The sequence below is a fragment of the Bemisia tabaci genome, chromosome 1, assembly GCF_918797505.1.
Source record: "Bemisia tabaci chromosome 1, PGI_BMITA_v3".
Lineage (NCBI taxonomy): Eukaryota > Metazoa > Arthropoda > Insecta > Hemiptera > Aleyrodidae > Bemisia > Bemisia tabaci.
Window position 1 is genome coordinate 77,330,527 of NC_092793.1, and position 24,325 is coordinate 77,354,851.

The window sequence follows — 24,325 nt, forward strand, 5'->3', positions numbered from 1 at the left end:
CGCTAAGAACCGCGCCGGCACCTGCAATAATCTCTCCTCGGCGGGGGGGGGGGGAGGAGAACACCCCTTCCCCCTCACACAACCCCTCCTCACGGTTGTCCCCGATATTTTTTAGCTCTTCATTAGTATACAGAACACGTATCCAAGTTACGGGCGCGAGCGAGGGGAGGGAGAGGGCGTGCCGCCGAGACATCATCTTTAAATTTTAATCGCGAGTATTATATATATATTGTATTATGCGCCAGCACCCCTCTCCCCTCATCCCCTAGCGCCGCTCTTTTCTTAGTCTATAAAACTACGCTGCTCTTCATTATTTCCTAATTCGTTTCGCTCTTCGAGCGAGATAACTTACCGTAGTCGTTCCCCAGGAGATTTTATTAAATTCGCCTCCTCCCTCCTCCTCCGGGGACTGGGGGCCGGGGCAATTAAATGGAGGCACGAATCGAGGTGAACAATGCAGGACAGATGGAGACAATCGCTTTAATTTAATTTGCGTTTCGATCGTTATTCCGTGTGAGTTCGGATTGATTCGAGGCTTTTTAGAATAACCGAGGGGCCGCCTACGCCTGGGTTTTTGGTGGACAGTTAACGTGAAGGGATTCTTACAAAATTCACTGTTTAATCTGCAATCGCCTCTGTTCTAGGAAAAAATTCTGGATTTTTTCCATTTGTCCCTTTCAAACAAGGAAACTCTAAAAATAAGTTTTAAAATGCGTGTTTAACGTATTGTGTAAGTTTTTAACGGATGAACGTATCCGAGGGATCATGGGCGTTGCAGTTGATATGGTAAGGGCTTGTGCAGAGGATGGCCGATAGCAGATTGTCTGGCGTCGGAGTGCCTCTAGCTAAAAGGTGGATAGAAGACATCCAAGAAGAGATGGAGAGATTTCAGCTTCCAGAGGATCTTCGCCGTGACAGATTTCTGTGGCATTTACGTGTCATAGAGCGCCCTAATGCGATGTAAAAGCTACTAATACATACGTACATTCAACGTTCTACCGTAGTGTTTCTCCAAAAAATTCGGGTAAGAGCAGAAACTTTGGAACGATGCAATGCTCGGGAAAAAATGGATTGCTGATTTAACAATTAAATTGTTAACAAATATGTCCGACATGTTTCAAATGATGTACATTTCACAATAGTGGGGGGGCTGTTTTTACCACGGGGGTGGTTAAATTAGCATTTTTATTGTAAATCCTACATTGAAACATGTCGGATTCTATTTTTAACTACAAAATTGTTAAATCATCAATTTCATTTTTTTCCGTGTAGAAAAACGATATCTCAGTTTCTTCTCTTTTTTTCTCTCACGTTGACAAGCATGCATTTTGTCCCAGGGGTAAAATATGACATGAAAATACGCACTGACACAATGAAGTGATTTCAGTGGGTGATCAACCCTTCTTCGGAGTCAACTCCACTCTTACGGAGCGGACTTTACTCCGCAAAAAGAGGATATTCCGCTCCACGCTCGTTTCATTCCGGTTATTATGAAGCAATCGAGGCACCAGGATGTAATGAATTCCTTGGTTTCACTCCGAAGTTTTTAACAGTATGACCCCGAATGAAAAATAAAAACTTGGCGACATTACTGTTGGATGTCAAACAATTTCCTCCGGGGATCGTGGCGTAATTCTTACCTCGTATCTCAAACTTTATCTGAGTCTCGGTCGGAGAAACTAAGCGGTCCTGTATGTCACCCATGTTAAGACCTATTATTGCGCGGAAACATTTATCAGACCGTATAAACTTTCCTTGATGTATCACAAAAACCCACACCTTTTCAATTTACTCGACCAACGAGCAGAGCATTCTATAATTTTTACAAACATATTTACTAGGCTTTATTGTGCTACATTCTCACCAATGATACTAGAAAATCATGAACCCGTATTTCAGTTTCTAATGAGATAATTTTTTTTTCACTTTTTTTGTTTTTGAAAAATGAATGGCTATTTTTTCTATTTAAAATTATCAGGTTTATTACTTGAAAATTTCGCACTGGAATATCAAAAGCATTTAACTGTGAGGAAAAAGCTTCAAACTACGAAAAACTCGACCCAATAGGCTACAGGACAAATCATGCTCGGGTACCTAAATTTATTGCGATTTCACAGACCGGCAACGTTGTATATACATGGAAATAATCAAAAAAAATTCCAGAAAATTGAAAATGTCACGATTAAAATCGGCAATAGAGCACTTCATCGGCACAAGGTGACGCCAGAATTTAGTTAAGTGAGAGAGAAAAAAGTAAAAACACTCTCATTGTCAGTTAGACTAGGAAGCGCTGAACACCAAACGAATTCCAGTCTAACGCCTTGATGCAACTATTCGATCTCTAAGGATGTCCGTGTTGCATACTCACATCAGTGAAGGCGTTTTGACTCTCCAGGCACTCGCCGCTGTACGTGCAGTAAGGTGCGGCGGGCCAGTATGGCGAAACCAAGAAACGTCGTTCCTTGAAATTTTTTTCTTAAATGTGATTTTTTTCTCCTAAAAAAATATTCTGTGAGAATTTGAAAAAATACTCTTGCTAACCCTTCATTCAAGAGAAATGAACTGAGAGAGGGAATTTTGGAACGGCACAATCGAGATACATGGTTTGGCAAAGTCGCTGTCGATATCCAAAGTACATCATGCAAAGTCTTTTGTGTTGCGTGGTATACAAATCGAGATGGAACACTCAAGAATCACAAATTTTCACCATTTTGGCTTTCATAATCAAAATTATCTGATCATGGGCCCAAAGCTTGAAGCCTTTGAATTCGAAAAGGATATGGTATCATATATCGAGCCAGTGAGAAAAATAGGACCTGTAAAGTTACATCGATCATAATTTAAAGTACGCTGTATACTTCTGAATGGTAGTCGCAAGTTGAAATTTTGCTTCCCGCGTTCTGACAACAACGCAGCGGTTTTCCCTAAGAATAATATTTGACGGCCATGATATGCTCGCACAGGAGAGCAACTCAGTTGACCGTGTGAATACACCAAATTTCCTCCGTAGACAAACATGAAGATCTCATCTCGAGCAGAGATAGGGGTTCCCAAACAATCACCACAAACAGCCGCGCAGAGGAGTATAAAGTCAAATGGCACTATTCTAAAAAATGTAACGGCACTGTCCTGAAAATTGTAATGACACGAGTAGGTACAGCGTTACTTTGCATTAACGGACATAATTTCATCTACTTTTGTGCCAGGTATAGAAAATGAAATTACTTGACAATCTCAAATTCTATAATTTAAACATTCTAGGCATCCCTGGTGAAACGGGAGAGCGGTGTTCATCTACACTCCGCAATCGAGCGAGTCATAAAGCGGTTAAGCAAACAAAAAGGCATGCCTCCCGCCTTTAACGATATTTGAATGAGCGGGATTTTGAAGCCGAACTAACTTCTCCGCGCCGTGGATTAGTTTTACATTTACGTCCGACGCAAAATTTATGCCATTACAACACCCTTTCAAGTGAAACTTCACTTCATTAGGTTTTATACATTGAAGAGAAAAAAATAACTTGGATTTAATTACATTTTCTTTTTGGTTTAACATGAGTCCTTTTTTTGACAGGCAAATTTACTTTACCTATTTAAAGATAATTTTCTTTCAATAGAAGAATTTTGTCAAAAAATTGATTAAATTTTTTCTGGGTCATTTTTTCTTTAAATAAAGGATCTCCTTTTAAACATAATCATAAATAAATAATTTTTGTAGCGTTCTTGAGCATTATTTTGGTTTTACTTTTAGAAAGTTTTGGTGCTGGTGTCTTTCTATGTTAGTCCGTGTTATAAAGGTACAAACAGATGAACTTCGAAACAAAGTCGACTGAGAAATCAATGCGTTGTATCGGTGGCTGAAGTGTAAATGCCTATCTTCGATTTATGAGTTGCAAATTTTCTCTCATATATTATTTTACTGTAAGTAACAAAGCCGACAATTTCTTTTGGAATTTTCTGGGATTTTCGCCCATTCTTTTAAAAATATTCACGGAGGCTATGAAGGAGATATTTCAGTCAGCTAGTTTTCTTTGGAAGAAATAAAAAACATTCGGAGATTTCAACACATCATAATGAAGGTACGCATTTTTCGAACTTATTGATATAGTTGGTAAATTGAAGCTGTTATTGTAGATATGTATAATCACCGCAATTGGTTTCGCAACTCGGCTCATTTTTTTGAATTCAGTCCTTTTGTATTTTTCAGTGTTGCTCATTTGAGGCAGTTACGATCTAGCTCATGATCCGGAATATTCAAAATCATGAGTAGGATATGTGAATTCTCGGAAATAAATAATTATAAAATTTTTTAAATATAAATTTGTCCATTTTCCTTCATAAAATTACCACGAGAAACCTACTGACCTCACTTTGAACCCGATTAAATAATAAGGTCAACTCTATCGTACTAGAGAAAAACATCGTATGAATATTTAGACGTTGCCAAATTTCTGCGTATAATTTAAATATGCGTCATTTGTTCATGAGAGATTTTCTGGAGGAAGCATTCGTAACTTTATTTTCAAGTAAATAATTTGTTAGAGGAGATTTGGTTACGTCCAATGTTGATATTGCGTTTTTCCATAGCGAGGAATAACTGAAAATATACCTCGCGCGCTTAATGTGCCGGTGCCTTTGAAAAGAAGTTCACCGCATTAAAGGTGACTGAACGTGCAAATGTTTTACGGTTTTTACCGTGCGAAGGAAAAACGCCGTAGAACCATTCGAGCATTGCCAAATTCCTTCCTAAAAATTTTTAAATATCTAGAAACTGAATGAAAAAAATTTGTCAAATATATAACCCACCGAATTTTGCCCATCAATTTCTTTGGCGCCTACAAACCTAACTGGATACTTCAAGCATTGCGCATTGCGTGAAGCATCCCTTTAGGTTTGTAGGTGCCAGTGCGCGTTCCGCGCAGCTCTGAAAATTTTAATGAGAGATATTCTCAACTGGACGTATTTATGCTAAATGGAACTATGCGCAAGTGGGGTGTGCTTGTTAGTCGAGGGCCATAAGAATGAATGGGAATTTTGAAGCGCCAGTGACGTCAGCGGCGAAGAAGCTGCCGTCGCCGAGCATTAACTCATAAGCCCTGTCCAGAAGGCTCTCGTCACATCTCCACGGCTCACGAGTTAGTCCTCAGTTCCTTTTGATTTAATGCAAAATCCCGCTTTTCTATTTTCTCAAAAGGAACTATATCCACTTTTAGATTGTTTCTTGTCCAGCTCACCACGAGCACATACCCCATACTTCCTTTTGCACAAGGTTCCTTTTGGTATAAATACCTCCAACTTACACTGGGAAAAAAAAAAACACATTATATCTAGAGTCCAGACTCTTGAAAACATTGACGAGAGAAAATACTCTTAATTCGATCGGATTTTTGCTTGAATCAAAACGAAATATGCTTAAATTAAGAGGCTTGGTTCTTGATTTAGGCTAGATTCTGATTGAATCGAGAGTACTTTTTCTTGTCGATGTTTTTAAGAGTCTGGACTCTAGATCCAATGTGTTTTTTTCCAGTGTACCTAAAAAATAAATGTTATATGCAGAGAAATCTGGCAATATCCGAATACTCTTACGGCGTTGTTCCTCAGCAGGGCGGATTTACCATTCACACGAACTAAGTGCTCCTCGCGTAGCTGAGTTCGGATCCAACAAAACCCGAGTGACGGCTCCGGCTCCGAATATCTTGTTAAACGAACGTAACGACGCGTTGCAAAATTCATTTGACGTGACGTTTGCGCGTGAAATTCAGCATGATATTCGGGCGGGGGCAGGAGGGGGAGGGGGGGGGGACGACGGGGTTTAATTAAAACTTTGCGGTTACCTGGCCGGAGTTTGCACTCCCTTGACAAAACGCTTCCGACGGCATTGGTCGCCATGCATTTGTAGCTCGCCGAGTGGATCTCCGTGTTGAAATCTTGGGATCTGAACGCCGGCAAGTATAAACTCCCATTGCTCAGCAGTTCCCTGAAACAAAGAAGCGGCAAAAGTTTCTTAGATATGAATAACCACTCTCTTTCACGAGAGCACTAAGGGCCAGATCCATAGTCATTCCTTTAACCCTGGTATCTCCGTTTGCGGCGTTGCAGAATGGAGATGTTGCATGTGTGAGGAATTTGCGATTTGACTGTTGATTCTTATGGAAAAGTTCGAGAGAAACACGATGGTGCCACTGGTTTTCTCTGAAATCAATTCCCAAGCTCAAAAAAAGCTCTCAAGTTGAGGCCCAATTGGAGGGGATATCCCACGCTATCCTGAGAGTCCACATCTACATCAAGACAAACTCTCCATGCAAAGATAGGAAGCAAATACATTTACAGGGCTGCCACCTTATTTGGGAACTCTAAAACTGAAATCACGGCAACTCTGTCAATGTATTTGCTCCCTATCTTTGCATGGAGAGTTTGTCTTGATGTAGATGTGGACTCTCAGGATAGCGTGGAATATTCCCTTCATTTTGGTCTCAACTTGAGAGCTTTTTTTGAGCTTGGGAGTTGATTTCAGAGAAAACCAGTGGTACCATCGTGTTTCTCGCGAACTTTTCCATAAGAATCAACAGTCAAAACGCAAATTCCTCACACATGCAACATCTCCATTCCTATCGTACTTCATTTTCTATATGAAAAACCACTAATAGTCATTTTCAAAAAGTCTCAGTGATTTTTCTTGTCTTCATAAAGACTATTCTGTGAAACTTCAAGCCACGATGTTGGTTGAGTCTCTTTATAGAAAAAAAAAGAAAAAATGTTACCGGGGGTTTTGAAACACCGAAACCAAGATACGCATATTTGCAGTTTCACCGCCGATAAGTTTGCAATAGACCCCTTCTGCCGTGCTATGAGAAAAACGCCGTATGAACTTTCAGGCGTTGCAAAATTTCCTTGGCTAAAACGCGAATATCCTGGTCAATTTATGAATATTTTCCTCCCAATTTTTCAGATAATTTAGTTCGCAATTTCACCTAAAGATTCTGAAAATTTGAAGGAAAAATATCCATAACTTTTCTGAAAAAATAAACATTTTATCGAAAGAAATTTGGCAAGTCTTGAATGTTCATACGGCGTTCTTCCTTAACACGGCAGTATAACTCACTCGAGTCGTTCACACCGCTCGAATCTTGCTATAGATTGGACTGCTTTTCTGCGGTGCTAAGGAAAAACGCCGCATGAACGTTCGAATGTTGCCAAATTTACCCTGAAAACACATATATATCTGAAGAAAGTTCTGCATATTTTTCCTTGGAATTTTCAGATACTTCAGATTGAATTGCGAGCAAAATTATCTAAAAAAATTGGCAGAAAAATATTCACAACTTTCTCAATAAATTTATATTTTATCAAAGGAAATTTGGCAACGCCTAAAAGTTCATACGGCGTTTTTCATTACCGTGGAAGTTTTCGCAATTGACGCGTTGGGTGGCGAAAGGGCATTTCTTGGTTGCGATGTTTCAGAATCTCCACTGCTAATATATATCTTCGAAAGGAGACTATTCAATGAATTTTCTGAATTTTTCGTTTTCCACATTGTAAAATTATGAAGAAAATTCGATAAAAGTTTCAAAAAATATCATAAATTTGCTCCCGCCATAATGGATGAGATGTTCGCGTAGATTATAGGGCACTGCAACCAAGAAATGCCGTTTCTGCATCCAGCGCCTCAATGAGTAATATCTATTCCTGGCTCATCCATAAAAACACCAATTTGAGGAGGAAACTGACGGCACAATCGATGACTAAAGTGCGAAATCACACTTGTCTCCATTGCGATGCTTCAAAATGTTCGTTCCTGTTTTATTTTTTAAAGGGAAGCAAACAAACTTTAAAGCGTAAAATTTAATTTTCTGCGAGAAGCAACCAAAACCTCTAGCTGTTAATATTTTTTTTCAAATTTTCTCGCTTTATAACTGAAACTTCACAAGTAAACAAGAACATGGAGGCTTCGCTTTCTTTCAATATTAAAAGTATAATGGTCGCACTATTGGACGTATTTATGCTAAAAGGAACTATGTCTCACGCAAAGCCTATGCACATACTTCCTTTTAGCATAAATGCGTCCAATTTTCAGACAGGGCAATGGGGATTGCAGGTTTTGGTTCTAGACGTCCTGATTGTCCTTTTTATGAAACCATGTTCTGGATCTTCTTAAATCCTCCCAAGGAGAGGAGCTGCTTATAGAACGACTATGAGTAACCCCCCGGTTTTGGGGGTCATTCGTGTGAGCTGCTTCAAAGTCACTAAACGAGGAGGGTGAAAAGGGGGGAGAGAGGCACGACTCGTGGTGACTCCCTCAACAAGTTTTCCGACCGCCGAACTGAACTTACGGTAAGACACTTTGTATATTGGGATTCCGTCATTTTCGCTCAACTTTTGTTTTAACGTGGGCATGGGAACCGGGGAATGTCCTGAACTTTCAAGATCAACGTTCAAGTCACTAAACTGTTGCCAAGAAACGACCGAGTCTTCCGAAAATTTATTCATCCCTAAACATTGCTTCGATTTCACTCGAATATTGAGGAAAATTAGTAAAAAATTGCCGAAAGTATCTATGAAAGAACTGCTACACAGAGAAAAAAGTAACCTACAATTTGTATTAATTTCGGATGTAACGCATCACTAGAAAAAAACACACACACACAATAGATCTAGAGTTCAGAATATTGAAAACATTGACTAGAGAAAATACTCTTGATTCAAGCGGATTCGGAAACGAAATCCGCTTAAATTAAGAGGCTTGGTTCTTGATTTAAGCTAGATTCTGATTGAATCAAGAGTAATTTTTCTTGTCGATGTTTTTAAGAGTCTGGACTCTAGATCCAATGTGTTTTTTTCCAAAGATGAAGTAACGCAAACTTTCCGGTATTTTTCTTGGTTATAGTCTTCCTCTCGGATTACGCATCACTCAATGTGATCCAAATTTGTTTGACACCTAGTGCGTCTTGACTCTGACCGAAATGAACCACTGGACAACTTGCGAATTAAAAATTAAATTGCATAATTTTTCTCATCAAAATTCCATGTAAAACATGATTTGCACATCGAAAATTGCTGAAAGTAACTCGCAACAAAGATGTTATGTTTTTCGATACATCAACTCAAACTACCCGCTCATAGAAACAATACTCTATCTGAGAATAATCGCACCCTAAACGTCATTGATGCAGTCTCTGCGCCACGAAAATATGACAACTTCAATAACGGTGCTTCGGCTCAGCTATCGCACATTGTTTACAATTTGAACACAGGGTGGAGAGGGGAAATTATTTATTTAGAAGCCTGATGTAGTAAGCCAAAATCGATGTAGTGCGCGATGTGATGCAAGTAGACTTTACCTCTTCATGAGAGCGGGAAATTCAATTTTTTTGGAGCCATTGCTACACGAATAAATAATTATCTTAGTTGAGAGTTGATAGCTGTAATTTTTGTTGCAAAAATCGTGTTCTACGTGAAATTTTGAGGCAGAAACAGTCATAAGAATGCTTAAATTCGTGCCTTGTCCAGAGGTGCATTCGGAGGGATGGCGCGGCGAGGCCTCACCGGAGCATTTGTTGAGAAAAGGGAAACTCGAAAATTTTCCGGGGAAAAATACTTTGCGAAAAACACGGACATCATTTTTTACAGCCGTGTGATATCGTCCGGTGACTAATGCAATCTTTCACGGGGGACTAAACGCCATGCCCAATTAACGGCTGTCTGCTGCTTACTTCCCCACCAGGGCACGCTGTAATTGCTATTCGCGCCTCCATCTCTGCCAAACCGTTGGGAAAAACGATCTAAAATGAATGATCTTTGTTGTATTTTCCGTAAAAATATAATCGAGAGTCGTCCCTCAGGCTGCTGTGCAGTCCGGAAACATCTTCGGGGCGATAAATAACAAAGAACATTATTTAAAATTTCGAAGTAGGCGGGATCTTTCAAAGCATTTGACCTACTGATAACCAATAAAACATGAAAATAAATATCTAGAGTCTTCAAAAATAAGTATGGCAAAAAAAGTCAAATATGAGAGTCAGACATTATTTGATGCACTGCCCCTTCTTGGTGAAAGTGGCCATTGTATTAATATATTTGTGAGTAAGTATGCTTTCCTCTTGACAACCGAATGTAGACAATATATCTAGAAATATGTAAGCATATAATCTAGCCTGGAAAAATGAGTAAATAAAATAATGAATAGTAAGTATGAGAAGAAATTTGGAGCTTCTCAAATATAATATCCGGCCCGCACCGACTCAATCTTTTTACCAAGCATTAGATGAGTCTTATGTGTCCTATTCGACTTACACGACGATGTGGGTTTTTGTGTGATCGTGAAGCTTGAGTTGACCAATTTTGATGTAAAATGATAACTTCTCATCTACAGGCTGATTTAGGATCTTTCTTGTTCTGCCTTTATTCATAGGGGCCCTTTTAAATTTATAATTTCGGCCGACTTTTTGACGCTCCTACTCTTGAAAAGCACCCCTAATACAACCCCCATTTTGATTTACGTATCTATGGTTGACTTGGACCCTCCTTCCAGTTTTTCAGAAAATAAACGAAGGAGCCTGAAAAATATAGCTGAAATAATTATTTTCACGAAGAAATAATAATTTGTTGTGAAAAGTGGTAGGCTTACGTCAAACTGCCCCCCCCCCCCCGCCACTCATAAGACCCAGTAGGGCAGGCGAACCTCCTCTCCCTTCTAAGTAAGTATGCTTACGGAATACTTGACAAGTGCTGTCCAGTGCTCTATGAAATCGTTTTCGAAGGAGACTTGGCAAAGGCGGCATAAGGTTAAAATGAACAAATATCCTGAGGGCGAGCTTGGTTCGGGTCATCTCGGGACCGAAACCGCCATCATCATTTGATAGTTGCTGCTTAATTTGATTCGTTAGGTTTCGATGGGGTTGATGTGAAGCTATTCCTGGAACGTAACACTGTTATAGAAAAGTTTTCAGCGTCATCGCAACTTTGGGACTCGATGCTACAGCCATGAAATCACCTCGTCGGAGTCATTCAAAATTGAGCTGTGTACCAACTCGTTTTAACCATAACTGCGAGGCGAAAAAGCCTCTATAATTACTCTGGACCTGTGTAAAATGTGTTCGCTAAAATTTTTGTGCTTATCTAATTAATTAATTAATTAATTGATAAATTAATTTTTAATTTTCAGAATAATTTTAGTTGATTATTACCATTTCTAGGAGCTGGTTACAGTGTTTCCTACTTTTCAGAGGAGGAGGCATAAAATTTACTAATTTCAACTTTCTTGGAAGTGGTGTCAGTTTTCGTACTATTGCAAATTTTCTGATCATACGTATATTCCTTCATTACGTATCTCAAAATTTGCTGTATTTAACATTTGCCTGGCAACGATTTTTAAGGAGCTAATGTTTTTTCTAATTAAGAACAGAAACTTCCGGTGAGACAACCGAATTCACAAGTAAAATAATGAACGACATGGCATGTGATAATCTCAGGGGTTGCTTGTGGATTTTCATTAATGGACATTGGACACTGATAACACTTATTCCTTACTCTTGATCGAGTGGTAAGAGTTTCAACTGGACCATGTTTACAAGAAAGGAACAAAGCAACATCAGTCATTGCCATTTAACTGGGCAATTTAATTTTTTTAAGAGAACGTTGTACGGATTTTTTTGAATTTTAAGGAATTTGCTTCGTCGCACAATGCAAAAAATAAATGAAATTTGCAAAAAAAACCCTCACAACCGTTTTTACGTAAAAAATTACTGCCTAATCAAATTCAGCATTAGCTGATGTGGCTTCCTTTCTACACTGAAAAAAAAGATCGGTAGAATTTACCATTCCCCCACGCTGTATTTCACCCTGGTAAAAATTCGCAGCAGAACGTGTGTTCCAAAATACTACAGACCTAAAGCCGGCTGTAAGATTTCCAATAGCTTCTGTAGCCGGCTGTACAATTTCTTATAGCCTTTCATAGCCGATGGCGATTAAGCAACAGCCAGACGATAAAGTTTATGCTAAACGTTACTAAATACGGACACGAGGACTTAGTCAGTTTTTGGACAACCGCTCTCTTTTTGTGCCGTAGTATCTTGATTTATTTTGCGAGGAAAGCTCCGTACTTTTGAAGGATACTTGTCATTCTTAATATGTTGGAGCGACGTCAATTTCTTATGATACTGTGCAATACCTCTGGTGTGAAATAGTTGCTTCAGACGCCGTGGCATGCACGCTGCGGCGCAGCGGGTGGGCAGAGAGCGCGAGACGCGCATGGGCGCCTACAAACCTAACAGGGATACTTCACGCATTGCGCAATGCGTGAAGTATCCCTGTTAGGTTTGTAGGCGCCAGTTCGTCGCCGCTCCGCCTGTGTTAGGCTCTAATATTTAATCTCGCGGAGTCAGCGTTTTTCAACTCATGATTTTGAAATGTTTGCACACTCTGCATGTATTATTCTCATTGATGAAAAAAAAAAATATGTTTTCAAGGAAAATATAATGTGTGTTTTGTAAATATTAAGGTAGTTCTGTATCAAACTTAATGATTTCCAAAGCACACGAATTTCTACACAATTTCCTATAGCCTTTTATAGCCAATGGCGATAAAGTGTAAGGCCCGGCGATAGAAACTATAGTCCGACTGTATACTTTTTTATAGCATCGTATAGCCCGGCTATATGATTTGCTCCGCTTTCTACAGCCAGCTATATGATTTTCAATAGCATTCTTTAGTCGGCTACAAGAACTCCTGTGGTATTTTGAAACGCAGATCCTATCGCCAATTTCTACCAGGGCACATAGCGTGAATTTAAAGTCGATTTTGCCAGAGGAATAACGGTCACCTGTACCAGTATATAGTAACGTTTACCTTCCTTCTGTCAGAATTGACTCTGAATTGACGCTGTGTGAAATACAGAATGAAAGAATGGTAAAGTCTACCAATTTTTTTTCCAGTGTATCTGCTTAACGCGGTCCAACTATGGACGTTCTTAAGCCGAAGGGAACTCTTTTCAAATGAATTAAATTCACAGGAGATACGCACATAAGATTTGAGTATTTCATAGTTGCTTTTTGTTAAATAAATTTGTGCATAGTTGATTTTAACATCAATGCGTCTAATGGGAGCAACCCATGACGACGTGCGGAGCCTTCTGTTGTGAGAGAGAAACGAGAATCCATCATAATGGAAGTTTTTATTTATACTGCTTGATGCGTGTGCGAGCTGATACTCATTGGAGCATTATTTCGGTGGATATCTGAATATGATTGGGAGCTCATCAATCACCGGACACGAGTAGTAAATGTAATTTAATAAATCCCACTTTCCGAGTCCCTCGACGCCCGGCAGCTCTCAGCGCCCTCGTCATCCACTCGGGTCGCGCCCGCTTCATTTCAGCCCAAAGTTGATCCTTCGCCCAGTTATAATGAGTCTGTTACAACCCAGAGATACAGCCACCGGCAGTATATTTCAAAAAGCTTCCCACTAAAATAAGGAATGTAATCAGGCGAGGTAAAAGTAAAATTTGGTGGTCAACGCTACTTTTCCCTGAATGATGCTTGATTGGCAATTTTCTCCACACGAAGGACCCCACACACTCCTCATGGGGATGCGTACCATGATCGATTTCCAATTTTTAATTTCGTTGAAATCGTCCTTTGGATGCTGATCAAAAGTCATCATCGTGCCAACTTCCTACGAGGCTCCGTTTTCGCAGTATTTTTCAAAACTCGCGAAGGAAGTTTCAATAATCACTTGAAAAAGTGAGGCCAGCGCAGCGACATCTATCTTTCAGCACTTGCTGAAAACGAGAAAAACCTGGCAGTCGCATCTCGGATCCCGCATAACTTTTCGTTTCATCGTCCAAATCAGATTCTTTGTCTCTCTCACTCTTTTCCTCGCCTATCACCCGTTTTGGCTTTCGTAATTAAGTCGCCAAACTGGCCTCACTCACTCAAGTAACTATCGAAACTTCCACCACGGATTGCGAGAAATACTGCGAAACCGGTGTCTCGTAGAAAGTTGGCGCAATGTTGATTTTTGATCAGCACTCATATAGAGAATTGGAAATCGATCGTGGTACACATTCCCATAAGGGGTGTGCGGGGTCCTTCATTGAACACACAAAAAATATGGCGAGCATAGAATTACCCCGAGGCTATCTTTATTAGGCTTTTTAACATTAATTTTTTTCCGGGTATCGGGGAGTTAGCCCGATGCCCCAACCCCCAACCTGGAGGACCATGGTTTGATTTTGGAGTACCGTCTTCTAGACAGGCTGCTTTCACTACAGCTATGAGCCCTGTCTGCCCCTCTGATAAGTGGTTCATACGCCATGAAGCCGGTGACCATCTCCACCTCCCTTTGAGGCAGGGGCTACCAGCTGAGGTTCGCAGGATTGCTAAACCTGTGACAGTACTGAGTACAGTCCCCCATACGGTCATAGAATTACCTTAAGATGATTTTTTTTTTTTTTTTTTCAGAGCTTGCGCACTCATTTGGCCTTAGTCGTGTTAGACAAACAGCCACCGCTTAGTAAAAGGGTACTTTAGCATGAGATTTTGTTATTGATGAAGTGGGATTCAAGTTCTTGGTAGAGTTCTATTTTTGTTCTTGATATCGCAAGAATGACGTAGCCTCCATACCTATAAATGAACATTTTCGGCCCAGTCAACGAAGTCCACCGAATGCGCCCGCAGACACACTCGCTGACATCTTATCGGCGGCGGGGGGGGGGGGGGAGAGGGGATCTAATCTTACCTATCCACGCTTCCCGCCAGTTTAATAGACAGCAGACGGAGTAATGCAGATAATCCAGATACAATTGTAATTCACTCTGAATCGACGACGCCCAAGTGCGGTTAGACAGGGCGTCGCGACGCGGCGAAATCATCCCCAGCATACACGATCGTTATCAATCAATTGATCTGCGGTCCAAGTCGAACTCCCCGGAAAGCACTGATTAATAGGTTGCCCAGGAGACCCGTTCTTATTATAATCCCCTCCCCCTCCTCCTCCACTACGTACTGCTCCCGGTGGAAAGCTCCAGGTTGCCGAGCTTTCGGCCAGCTTTCAACTTTCAGTGGGCTCGAACTTTTTATCCGGCTCAATATGGCACTGCGATGGGTCACTGAACCTTTTGTTTTTTATTTAATATTCTGGAAGTACCAAATGAGTAGATTACGAAATGATTTATTGCATATTTTTGGAGCAAAACTCCCAGAAAAGCCCGCTTTAAAATAAGTCCAAACACTCGAATGAATTTCAAACGCGTCGGAATGCCGGGAAAATGATGGCAATGATGTACCTACTCATGCGGCAGTCAAATCGCTATCTCCTCTCATTTTCCACTGATGTTTGTTAAAGTAAAACGTCCTTAAAAGTAGGATTCTTACTTAATAACTGAAAATAACATGATTACGAAAGAAGAATCTTGGCTCTATACATTTTTATTAAAAGTTATTTACTCATATGCATGGCTACAATGGTTACATGCTAAAGGCCTTTTCGGCCTCTCAGGGCCATCTTTAGAGCAACAAGACAAATAGAAAAGAAAAACTAAATAGCGGTATCAGGCAGATGGACAAGCAAGAGAATTTTTATAACAATTTAACTTGCAGATAAACGAATTAGCATACAAATCACGGTGGCCAGCGCACAATCGTATGTGATATTTGTGTTAACAAGAGACAAACAATTCGATGGTCACCCACTGGGTCAAAAAAATGTTTTGCTCATAATTTCAATCGTTTTCAAGCTTTTGCACTCTCCAGGGCGTATTAGGAATTAAATAAGGACAAGAAACGACAAAATTTTGTGGAAATTCATGTATATTTTGTATACTTCTTTGCAGGATTTAATTCTCAACCCAACCTGAAATACTTATAAATGATACCTAAAAAATAATTCTACAATTTTTCTTGAAAATAATTATTTTTCCCGGAGAAATTTAGCAACCATTGAGTGTTCATACGGTGTTTTACTGAAGCACGGCAGCATGAATGCTGTTCTCTCAGAGATGCCTTGACGGTGATTTGAGTTACTTACGAAGACAATCTCAAGTTACGAAAAAAAAGAGTCACTAAAAGTCCACTAAAGGCGTCAAGAATGACTTTCGTCTAAAAGCTTTTTCTTTTTACTTTACATTTGATAGTATTTTGCGTTGGTTTATCAGCGAAAATAAAACCACGGTGACATTTGCTCTTAGAGTTATATCCCTCACTCCGGGGAGGGTGGCGTTTTGTGGCACAATCTGAGATCGTTCCAGGTTCGCGGAATATTTCAATCTCTCAAAAATGTCCTTTCCTCTAGTTTAAAAAATTAAATTTCTTTACGAAAGATAAAAAGAGCTTGGATAAAAAAAGTTATATTGAGGGAAAAAGAAGAACCCCTAAACAGCAGAGAATGCACAAAAGTCCGTATGAGCAAATACGAGGTGAGGCCTGCATAATTTTAATTCGGGCTTTTAACTTTGTGGAACTTAATCTTTTTGCCGATTGTGGAATCGTTATCGACCTGCGGGCTGATTTTTGAAGTTGATAGACAAAGCGATTGGCAAAGAAGACATAGGGAGTATGGAGCGATCCTATTGGTTGAAATGGGTGGTTCTGATAGACTGAGGGAGAAAAAGATGAACTAACTGAAGGGTCTCACGTGGGTTGCTGTTAGTTCGTCTATTACCTACCTCCTTTGTCCAATGCAACCACCCGTTCCCACCAATTGGATCGCTCAAAATCCTATTTGTCTTCTTTTTCTATCGCTTTGTCCATCAATTTCAACAATCAGCACGCAGGTGGTGGATACATCCTATCCTAGCAATGCTATTAATCGATCAAGGTTGTTGGATAACGATTCAACACAATCAAGGAGCAGGATCAGTTGATAACGCTTTAATAATCAGCCCACCGTCTAGACCACTCAGCAGTTTCTGTTTAGTGGAAGGAAGTGAAGAAATGCATCAACTTCCAGACCCCTGCACGAGTGGGGCTTCCCCGAAAAAATGACGATCAGTTATCATCACGCGAGGGGTGTTAAAAGTTCGCAGCCGCGTCTGGGAAAGCAGGGGTGGCGGGAGGTGGGCGAGGGGGTGAATTTCTCGGCGATAATGAGTTTAAACGGGTGGGACCTCAGCCGCTCACCACCTAGCCACTAATGGTGTTAATATGTTCGTTTAATGCGCTCGGACCCGCCTCCTTCTCGGCTCCTCAGTGTCTCGCGAAAATCCGCGAGCCTGGTTTAATAATTCGCAGTCAGCGCCGGGAGGGGGGGGGGAGCAGGGCTGGTACCGGGGCCCCCACTCGTAAAAATAATCAACGGGGTTTTTGCGCTCTTTTCATTTTACGACTGGAGTTTCGGCTAATGAAATCGTGGCGCGTTTTTGTCGAGCCCAGACAGTGGTCCTGGTCCCGATGCCCGGCAGGGATGATTAAAGATTCAACAGGGTTTTTATGCCGTCCCGAGTTCGTTTCCTGGAATTATCTCCTCAAGTTAATAGTTCGGCGTTTCCCGTCGCTTCCGCTTGTGATCGGGGACATTGTTCGCCGGGCCTCCCGCGCCATCCCTCGTTGCCGATGTGAACTCAGCGGGGACCCCGCGGCATAATTGCCAGATTGTGCTGAAAAATACGGACTCCTCGGATTTAAGCCCATGTAAAGTCACATTTTATCCCACAATCTGACAATTGAACCGTGTTAAACAGAAAGGAACCAAGCCACATCATCCATTGCCAAATTTAACTGGGCAATACAATTTTTTACGAGAGCCTGTTTGTGCGGATCCCTTTGAAATTTTTAAGGAATTCGCTTCAAACTATGGAGAATTTTCACTGCAATTTGCACGAAAATCCGCAGAACCGTTTTCAGGTAAAAATTAAATTGCCCAATTAAATTTGGCAATGACTGATGTGGCTTGGTTCCTTTCTGTTTAACGCAGTCCAATTGTGCCCATGGGGAAAAAAGTTCAGAGAGCGGAACAATATATTGATTTACAGGCTATGTGATTCGTGCGATATGCGACTGAGAGTGCCTATAAGGGAAAGTGCGGACATGTCGGTAATTATGAAGTCATGGAGCTTTTAGGGCCCAAAAAAGCAGTCAACCTGCGAAATCAAATCATCCAGAATTGTTCAAATTGTCCTACAATTGTTACGACTCGTAGTTTGTAAAGCGCGTATTTGACTTACTTTTTGCATAAATTTGCTAATTTTTGCGGAAAGACGCTCCTTTATAAACATTTTTGGTCAATTTGGTTTGCTATTAAAATGTGAAAATGTGACTATATTAGCAGCGGCGTTTCTCTAGTGTTTTTCGTATTAGAAGGTTGGCTGCTCTTTTGGGCCGTAAGAGCTCCATATTTTGACATGTTCGTACTCTCCCCGTATGGGTGCTATAATTATTCGACCTTCCGATTTTCAATAGCTTTAATCTAAACTATATAACATAACCCTAGGTCCAAAGTTCACCGACTAAGAGATAGGATATAGGGTCCTTTTATGTCGCACATGACGCCTGATATGATTAAGAGAAAATCTCTATGAGTAAAAGTGAATTAAAGCGATAAAATTATTTGACCACTGCAGGAACCAAGAAAGAACTCTGTTTGACAGACACCGTGTAAAGAACTATTGAGGGTACCATCCATTTTCATGTGGTTACTCTTCGCACATAATACGTCCAAATAAAGTACAGGGACAAGGGGCCCGTTGGTAGCAATCAAATGCAAATTTTCCAGTTTTCCTGAAATTGCGCTGGGTAAAGGAAATAACTCTAGCATGGAGCAGTACAAACTTTCCTTACATTCTAGTTCCTTTGTAACTAGAAGATTCGCTCGAGCGCTTGATTCCCGCTTGCTTTCATTATTTCCTCCGCACAGGTGCTCAAAGACATAAATTGGAAGTGCGAAAATTCATTTATCTTGCGTTAAACAGACGACACACTAAAACCTTTGAATTATTACACGAATGGTGGAAAGTTTATCGTAATTTTCCACGAGTTTCGGAATACTTTGAGGATGACGATGAGAACTTGCCCCTCAGCGCGGTTGCCATGACGACTGGTCAAAACTTCAAAAACCTTCATTATTTATCTCTCTGTTGAGGGATGTCACTGCTTTAACGGATGAGAGGGTGAAAAACATGAGGCAATTGAATGTGATCACTTTCCTTACGAATTGATATTTTGCTACGACGTCTAACTCTAAATAGGAGGGTCATTTTAATCGCGCTCTTAGAAATTCGTGGCGAATCTCGCAAATTGACAACAACGGAGTAAGTTCGTTTATAATGTAAAACACTCTATATTTTTAGGCAGACCTTCTCACCTGATATTGATTACATATGATGAATTTGAAAAAAAAGCAGTGCTGTCAACTTCCAGTAATCACCACATTCACCACCGGTAGAAATTATGTTGACTTCTAAGGTCAAAAAATCGATGGGACCATTTTCAATTTCAAAACTCAACGTTATCAATTTGCCAAACAATATGTTTGTTTCCGTCAACATGTTTGAGCAGCAGATTCGAGAGATTACGAATATTCAACGATTAAAGCGCGCACTGTGCAGTGCGCATAATGTGTGAAGTATCCCTACAGTCTTGTAGGCGCTGATATGTGTGTCACGCACGACTGCGGCACCGCACCGTGGCGTTTTTGGCGCAATGCGTGAAGTATTTCTGTAGTCTTGTAGGCGCTAATGCGCGTTCCACGCCGACCGCACTGTTTGATTATTCAAACGCGCGGAGTCGAGCATTTCTTGGTACTGAGGCCGAAGCCCCGTCACAGGGCGAAAAATCAAAAATATAAAGTGAAATTACAAAAATATAGCCTCTAGAGGATAATGTAAAGGAGACATCGAGTCAAGGGGGTTTCAAGGAGCATCTTGAAACTATACGCCTTGAGGTTCAAACGAAGCATTGATGACAGCAACAATATGTGTTGGTTCATTAATGCAATTCTCAAAAAAACTTTCGTGATTTTTCCTCTCTGTGCGAGAGAAGTCTGCAAAAAAATTTCAAAGAATTATGTTGAGTTTTTCCCCTTTAAAGCAATATAATTGGAGTGAAGATATTGAAATATCGCAAACGAGATACGTAATTTAAAAATAAAATAAAATTCATAATAATAATCAATTGCAGAGGTTGTCACAAAATGGGAAAATAAATCAAACTGGGGCCGCACTTATTTGATAAAAGATAATCAATGGCAGCATCCAGATAAAACCTAGATAAAATTCTTTTGATTTTTTCAATGATAGTTTCACCGTTGATAAGCGCTAGCAATCATCAATTATGAGTTAAGTTTAAACAATTTCAACATTTTCCTCGTATCATGCGTGAAATTTGTCTTGCAGTATTTTCATTCTTAATTCGCCTAGCAGTCCGTTTTTGGGGCCGTCCCTAAATTACGAAACGCACTTTTTCTTCATTTTTGATCTCCTTCTCCTTGTAACGCTTTTGTTACGAAGACTCCTATCCTTTAACATGTAAAAACGAAATTCCGTAACAATCTCCTCGAGTCCCCTCGTTAGTTCCTCCTTAGAGTGTTGCGAAATTTAGGGACGGTCCCATTTCATCCCAGAAGGCCAGAGGGTTATCGCCCCCTAAACACAGGGCTGAAGGGTTCTGAAAGGGCGCAAGACGTTTACTCGCTTTGGGATGAAGGGTAATTGGTTTAATCACAGGGACAAAATCAGAATGAACAAAACAAAAGACCTTTAGTATAGACACTTTTCAGAGACTTTTTCCAGGACAATACTTTTTTATCTATCAACAAAACTCTCCTTTCTAAAACCATGGCAACCCCCACAACCGCGACCTAGCCTGTCCCAGCTGGCGGTGACTTTTTTGGCGAGAACAGGGCCTCTTATGGAAAAATGGGGGGCCTCATTCAGTATTTTTGTAGAAATCTCACAGAGCCCCTCAGGACCACCTTTTTTAAATCTTTCCCAGCTGTTATCAAAAGGGGCCCTCTGACCCCTTTTCAGTGGGCACCGCACTGCTCCCCGGACAATTTTGATTCTGTCCGCCCCGCTTCTGCCACGCGCTAATCGTATTCTGACCGTGTAAGTAATTGAGTACCCACCACTACCCTCTTTCAATTCGGATTCCCTTAATCTAGATCGATCAATTATGCAAGGGCTTTCCTCCTTGGAATCGGAGTGGGTCAAAGGTTAATGAATGAGCCCGCAAGCGAGCATGCAGCTCGACGGAACCGAGATGCGAGCAGGCCTTTGCCGTTCTCGCTGCACAATAGACACAGAGCATAATCGGGCCGGATTCGCCAGATTGACGGGTGAGCTGGCGACAACAGTGCTGCCACCTGGGCTCAAAATCCTGCGTGCTCCGCCGTGCTAAGGAAGAACGCCGTATGAACATTCGAGAGTTGCCAAATTTCTCCGTATAAAACAAGTATTTCTGAGAAAAGTTATTCATATCTCTACATGAAATTTTCAGATATTTTAGATAAAAATGCGAAAAAAATTACCTGAAAAATTGGAAGAAAAATGTTCGCAATGTTCCAAAAAAAATTCGGTTTATATTGAAGTAAATCTGGCATGGTCTGAAGGCTCATACGGCGTTTTTCCTTAGCACGGCAGCATTGAAAAACACCGTTTGAGCACGGAATGTTGCCAAATTTCTGCCGATGAAATGCTCATACCTGAGGAGAGCATTAAGTATTCTAACTTGGATCATGGAAAAATACGAGAAATATTTTATTGATTTTTTTCCTATGATCAGAGAAAAAGTCAGTGGCAATTCGATGGCCAATGTGTGAGACCACATACCTCCGTTTGCGACGTTGGAGACCTCCTGTCATACTTTATTTTTTCTTAGGCAAACTATAGTCATGTACCACTACTTGAATTTTTCTCCTCTGTAAGCAGAATATTCTACCTAATGTTCAAGCTATCAAGTTGGCTTGTCATTTTCCGAAAAAATACAATAGGAGCGGACATTTTGGAACACCGCAATGTAGATACGTGGTTTCGCACTTTGACCGTCGATTTTCAGTTTCAAATTCCAAGCAACCGCATTAAGAAAGTCTGAAATTCACTGCTAAGCGCGCTTTCGTAACACGCTTTTGCAAATTTACCGCGAATGCGGGCAGTTTTTCTTGTTGGCCGGCAGTCAGATTTGCCCGGAGCGAGAACTCACTTAAATAAACAAACAATCTCGGGAACTGCTGTAAAATCTCCTTGCGTAAGATTTAAATTCATTCAAAACTTTTGTTTTTATAAAATAAAGGCAAAAGGAAACAAACGCTTGGAAACGATTTAAATCATACCATAGAGCATGTCAGTGAAATCGTTTGTTTACTCAGCTTAGTTGTTCTCATTCCTCTTTCCAAGCAAACTCGGTCGGCGGTGACTTCACAAAAACTGCCCGCAGACGCGGGAAACTTGAAAAAGTGTATGTCACGAACTATACGCAGGTTGCACGCTAAGGAATGGATTTCAGACGTTTTTGACGTGTAAAACGTGATTTACGTACGATTTGACCCGTATATAGTATATTTATGTGTCTGCATCTCTTAAGTGCAACAGACCCATTTGGTGACGTTCAAACGTTCTTAAACCGTTTTGCTTCTACACGGCATGACGTCCGCATTTTCGTTCGAAGTCCTATGGAAAACGGCAACGCGCCTCTGCGATCCTGGCCGCGGAAATTTCAATATTTACCCGCTCAGAAGCCTGAGGGCGAAAGCGAGAGGGGGAGCGAGAGAGAGCGAGAGAGAGAGAGCGCGCAAACACCGGAATCCAACTCGGCGCGGGAACAATAAAATCGGACGATTTATTCCGGCGATAATCATCTGTGATGCCCGCTGCGTCACCGCGCTCCGCAACCATCGATATTTTCACCGCTTTTTAACGGAGAGAATCGAAGTTCGAGTGTTGAAGAATATCGATTGAGGGGAGGGTAGAGGACGGAAGGGCCAAGTCTCTCGGTTCCCCGTTCCACGATTACACTGCTAATTAGTAATTAGGCCCTTGTTTGTGTCGCCGACACGCTCTTTTATTGCCTCCCCGCAAGTATTTATCCACGGGCTCCCTCCCCCGCCCCCTCCTCCGCAATGCTGCGCGCCTCGCAACAGTCACCGCTCCAGCATCCCGATTCTGAAATCTGCTGGACTGAAGAAAAACGCCCTATGAACACTCGTATATTGTCTAATGTTTTCTACGAAAATATTTCTTCCCATAATAATGGAGGGGCTTGGAGGACAAGGCGCATATGTGCAGTTTTTGAAAAAAAAAAAAAAGATATTAATGATCTCAAGTAAAACTAGTCCTTGATGTATATTTCGTAAAAAATTCGCTCCCATATTCCAATTTTTAAACATTAAGAAGTCGGTTAGAATTTTCTTTTCGTCAAAAGGATCTGTGTAATTTTGGAACTTCGAACACGCATTTCTCAAAACTGGAAGAACTGCATTTATGCGCCTTGTTCTCCAACCCCTTAATTGACTCTAAGTTGCAGGCAAATAGCGAAATCAAGCATTTAGCATAGGCATATGATCAAATATTTTTACTTAGATTGAAATACTGAATATTTTCCTAATATTGGACAAAATAATTCATTGCTTCTGATAGAAACAGTCTGTATAAAAATAGGTATCTTACATAAAAGCATTTTAGACGATTTTTAGCGCATTTGAACAAACTCTTATCTAAAATTTTCAGTATGGCATGAAATGTAATTATTTTAAAAATTCTAACATTTAAATAAATAAAATGCATTCAAAAAGAAAAAGGCAAAAAGAGTTTGTAAATTTCATTATTTATTTTTCCCAAAATATTGAAAACTTCGCCACAAATTAACAAAATTTCGTAAACTGTCAAAATAATTGAAATAGCCTCCATGCACGCCGGGCTTGTCGTTTTCCTTTGACATTTTTGCAGTGGCGAATGCATAGCTTAAGTGCGCTCCAGCTAGAATTGTATTTAGCAAATGGGTGGTTTTTATACGAGGATTAAAAATAAACAAGTGGTACGGAATAAAAGAAAAGAATATGAACTATGCAAAACGATAATCCGGGTATCGGAACTTGGCTGTTTTAAAAACGCCATCAAATGCGGCGTGATACCTCACGCATTCCGGAGAGTTCAAATAGTTGTATCATTGCGCCGTAAGAATGTGACGGGAGATTAAAATAATTTAACTGTCTTTCTTAGCATTTGCTCATTTGATGAATTGCCTGCGACATATATTTTCTTTTGAAATGTTCGGAAATAACTAACCCTTAGATTCCCAAAACTTTTATTATAAGGCCATCGGAAACAAACTCAATATGGGAATAGAGCAAAGAAAGGACGTGCGTTGATGACGGCGCAGAGATACAACTATTCGTGCTTGATGGAT

General features: G+C 40.5%; 1 protein-coding gene across 1 annotated transcript in view; it reads right to left on the bottom strand.

Moving 5' to 3' along the window:
* Positions 1 to 24,325, bottom strand: part of LOC109043992 (cell adhesion molecule Dscam2) — a 168,404-nt gene that overhangs the window by 68,866 nt on the left and 75,213 nt on the right. Inside the window, 1 exon segment of the mRNA XM_019061421.2 lies at positions 5,834 to 5,976. Coding sequence (XP_018916966.2) covers positions 5,834 to 5,976 — 143 coding nt within the window.